We start from the raw sequence: 3653 nt of genomic DNA, 5'->3' as shown, positions 1-3653 counted from the left end.
ACAAAATACATGAATTTTCAAAAAGAAAAACATCGTTTTAACAAAATAGTTGAATTTTCAACGCAAAAGATGAATTTAAAAATAAAAATATTAAGCATCGAATAAAAAAATTAATTTTAAAACAAAAAAATTAATTTTGAAAAAAGAATTTAATTTTTCATTAAAAAAGGCCATTTTTTAACAAAATACATGAATTTTCAAAAAGAAAAACATTGTTTTCACAACATAGTTGAATTTTCAATGCAAAAGATGAATTTGAAAATAAAAATATTAAGCATCAAATAAAAAAATTAATTTTAAAACAAGAATGTATTTTTTTAAAGGTCCTAACAAAACAGTTGAATTTTCATCTAAAAAGATAAATTTTAAAAGAAAATTAGTAATTTTTAAACAAGAATTTAATTTTCCATTAAAAAATACAATTTTTGAACAAAATACATGAACTTTCAAAAAGAAAAACATTATTTTAATCAAATAGTTGAATTTTGAACAAAAAAGATGAATTTTAAAACAAAAAAAATGCAATGTAAGTAATGAATTTTCAAAAAAATGACGAATTTTAGAACAAAAATATTAATTTTCCATTAAAAAATACAATTCTTTAACAAAATACATGAGAATTTCCATAAATAAAAGCATTATTTTAACCATATAGTTGAATTTTGAACAAATAAGATAAATTTTAAAACAAAAATATTAATTTCCGAAAAGAAAAACCTTGTTTTAACCAAATAGTTGAATTTTAAAACAAAAATATTAATTATCAAACGAAAAAATTCATTTTAAAACAACAATATATTTTTAACAACATACATGAATTTTCAAAACCAAAAACATTTTTTAACCAAATAGTTGAATTTTTCAACTAAAAAGACGAATTTTAGAACAAAAATATTAATTTTCAAACCAAAAAACATTAATTTTGAAAAAGAATTTAATTTTCCATTAAAAAATACTATTTTTTAACAAAATACATGAATTTTCAAAAATAAAAGCATTGTTTTAAAAAAATAGTTGAATTTTGAACCAAAAAGGTGAATTTAAAAAAAAATGAATTCTTAATTAAATTGTCAACCAAAAATTGAATAGTTAAATTTTCAGTTAAAAAATTATTAATTTTAAAAACAAATAATTCAAACAACAAAATACTTAAAAAATAATAATTAAATTTCCAAAAAAAGTGATCCATTTTCATCAAACATGATGAATCTTCAACTGAAATAATTGAATTTTCAACCAAATAATTGAATCTTTTACCGAAACAGCTCAATTTTCAGATAAAAAATATTCATTCCCGAAAGAAATGTAATATTTCGTATTTTAACCAGAAGAATGGAATTTAAAATTTTTAAAAACAGTTGATTTAAAAAAAAAAGGAAAATTTACAACAAAAAACTTAATTCTCAACTCAAATATATGAATTTTCAACCAAAACATAACATTTTTATCAAAAAATGAATTCTCTTATTTGGTTCTAATAATTCAGTTTAAATTTAAGTGAAAAAAACGAGAAAATCGGATATTTCTATTTGTTATATTTGAACATTGTAATTTTGGAAAATTCAAAAAAGTTTCCTATTGGTTCCAAAATTATGGCTAAAATCTAAAAAACATATTGCTCAATTTAGAATTCTTAAAATATCAATTTTATTTTCAATTTTGAAAAATAAAAATGTTCAAATCCAAAGATCGAATAGAAGATACTGTCCAATCAAAAAATGTTGTTTTTCTGCAAGTAAAACGATAATATGCTTAGCAAAATTTGCAGGAGTATTAAAAATTAAATTAGAAAAAAAAAAGTTACGAACCGAACGAGCCTGATTTGAATTGGATTCAATCTAAGAAGAAAAATTGTAATTGAAATTTAGAAAGGAAAAAAAAAATACTTACCAATAATGAAGGAAGCTTCCTGAGTCGTGACGCCCGCCATGTAAGAAATGTCGTGTTTAAATTTCCGTTCTTTGATACTATCCTCGGGAGTTTCGGTGAAGAAGTGCCAATCAGAGGCTCGCCAATCCTCGTACCAATTATCTTTCGGGACTGTAAAATTCAAATCTAAAATTGGAGCCCAGGGAAAGAGCCCCACATGCGGCTTCAATTCCGAGTTTCCCAAATCGAGAAAACTGCGACTGTCTTTCAGACATTGAACGAGTTTCCAGCTGCTTTCTATACTGCAGCCAAGATGCTCGGCATAAACTCTCGACGTATTTTGGGCTCGATATTTGTCAATTATTAAAGCCCAGTCCGCTAAAGCCGAACCGGATTGGGCTATTACTTTCGAAACCATGTCTCGAGTCCTGGAAAAGAGACATTTTCATCAAGGTGCTGTCGCACAGTCGGGGAAAAAATTTAGGTTTCTCAGAGAAATTAAAATTTAGGATGTTTAAATTAGATTAAAATCCAACTTAAACCCCCTTTTTAACGTCCAAAATTCAAATTGATGAGAAGAATTCCTGAAAATAGAATCAAGAATCTAACGACAAAATTAAGAAAACCTAAAAAAGAAGAAAAAAAAAGGGAAATCATTCCCTTTCAATTTGGACAAAAAAATAAAAAGGTGGAAAGAAAAATGAGAAGGCAAAAAAAATTTTAATAGTATAAAATAGAAATAAAAAAATAAATAATCATTTTTCTTTCCAATTTTTTATTTTTTTGTCCAAATTGAAAGGGAATGGTTTCTCTTTTTTTTCTTCTTTTTTAGGGGGAGGAGAGAGAAGGAGGATATTTCTTTTTTTCAGATTGCAGTGGAAATATTTTGTAGTGGATGTCCAAATTTGGTCGTTAGATTCTTGATTCTATTTTCAGGAATTCTTCTCATCAGTTTCTAAGAGAGTTGTCGAGCCTCATTTTTTAATTAAGTTTTCCATTCTTTTATAAATTAACCAAAATGACGAAAAAAAATTGCCATTTTTTTCGTCATTTTTGTTTAAAATTCATCACTTTCATTGCATTTTTTTTTAATAAAAAATTAATTATTTTAACTGAAAATTTAACTGCCATATTTGGTTGTAAAATCCTCTTTTTTTTAGTTTAAAATTCAACTATTTGATTAACCCTTAAACGGCCAAAACGCCACAACCGGGACACTGCTTTTCAACGGCCAATAACTAAGACTATTCGACACTAGAAAAAATTGAGACACATATATTTTTATTGCTTAAGATCTCCTCTTTCCGACGGTGCCAATGAAATTCCTCAAAAAATTTATTTATTATCCCAAAATGAATTCATCTTATTTGTTTAAAATTCAACTATTTGGTTAAAATAATGCTTTTCTTTTTGAAAATTCATGTATTTTGTTAAAAAATTGTATTTTTTAATGGAAACTTAATATTTTTGTTGAAAATTCATCACTTTCATTGCATTTTTTTTGTACAAAATTAATTTAACTGAAAATTGAACTTCCATTTTTGGCTGTAAAATCCCCTTTTTAATTGAATATTCATCTATTTGGATAAAAAAATGTTTTTCTTTTTGGACATTAATATTTTTGTTCTAAAATTCCTTATTTTTGTTGGAAATTCATTACTTTCATTGCATTTATTTTTTACAAAAAATTAATTTTTTTAACTGAAAAGTGAACTTCCATTTTTGGTTGTAAAATACCCTTTTTTAGTTGAATATTCAACTATTTGAATAAAAAATGTTTTTCT

At 24.4% G+C, this 3653-nt stretch overlaps 1 protein-coding gene across 1 annotated transcript in view; it reads right to left on the bottom strand.

Annotated features, from left to right (window-relative positions):
* Positions 1-3653, bottom strand: part of LOC117167421 (cholinesterase) — a 68969-nt gene that overhangs the window by 31222 nt on the left and 34094 nt on the right. Inside the window, exon 6 of the mRNA XM_033352325.1 lies at positions 1891-2297. Coding sequence (XP_033208216.1) covers positions 1891-2297 — 407 coding nt within the window. The remainder of the gene's footprint in view (positions 1-1890; positions 2298-3653) is intronic.

The sequence above is a fragment of the Belonocnema kinseyi genome, chromosome 2 (genome assembly GCF_010883055.1).
Source record: "Belonocnema kinseyi isolate 2016_QV_RU_SX_M_011 chromosome 2, B_treatae_v1, whole genome shotgun sequence".
NCBI classification, from domain to species: domain Eukaryota; kingdom Metazoa; phylum Arthropoda; class Insecta; order Hymenoptera; family Cynipidae; genus Belonocnema; species Belonocnema kinseyi.
Note: the sequence above shows the minus strand (reverse complement) of the source record. Positions and strands in the feature narration are given on the sequence as shown.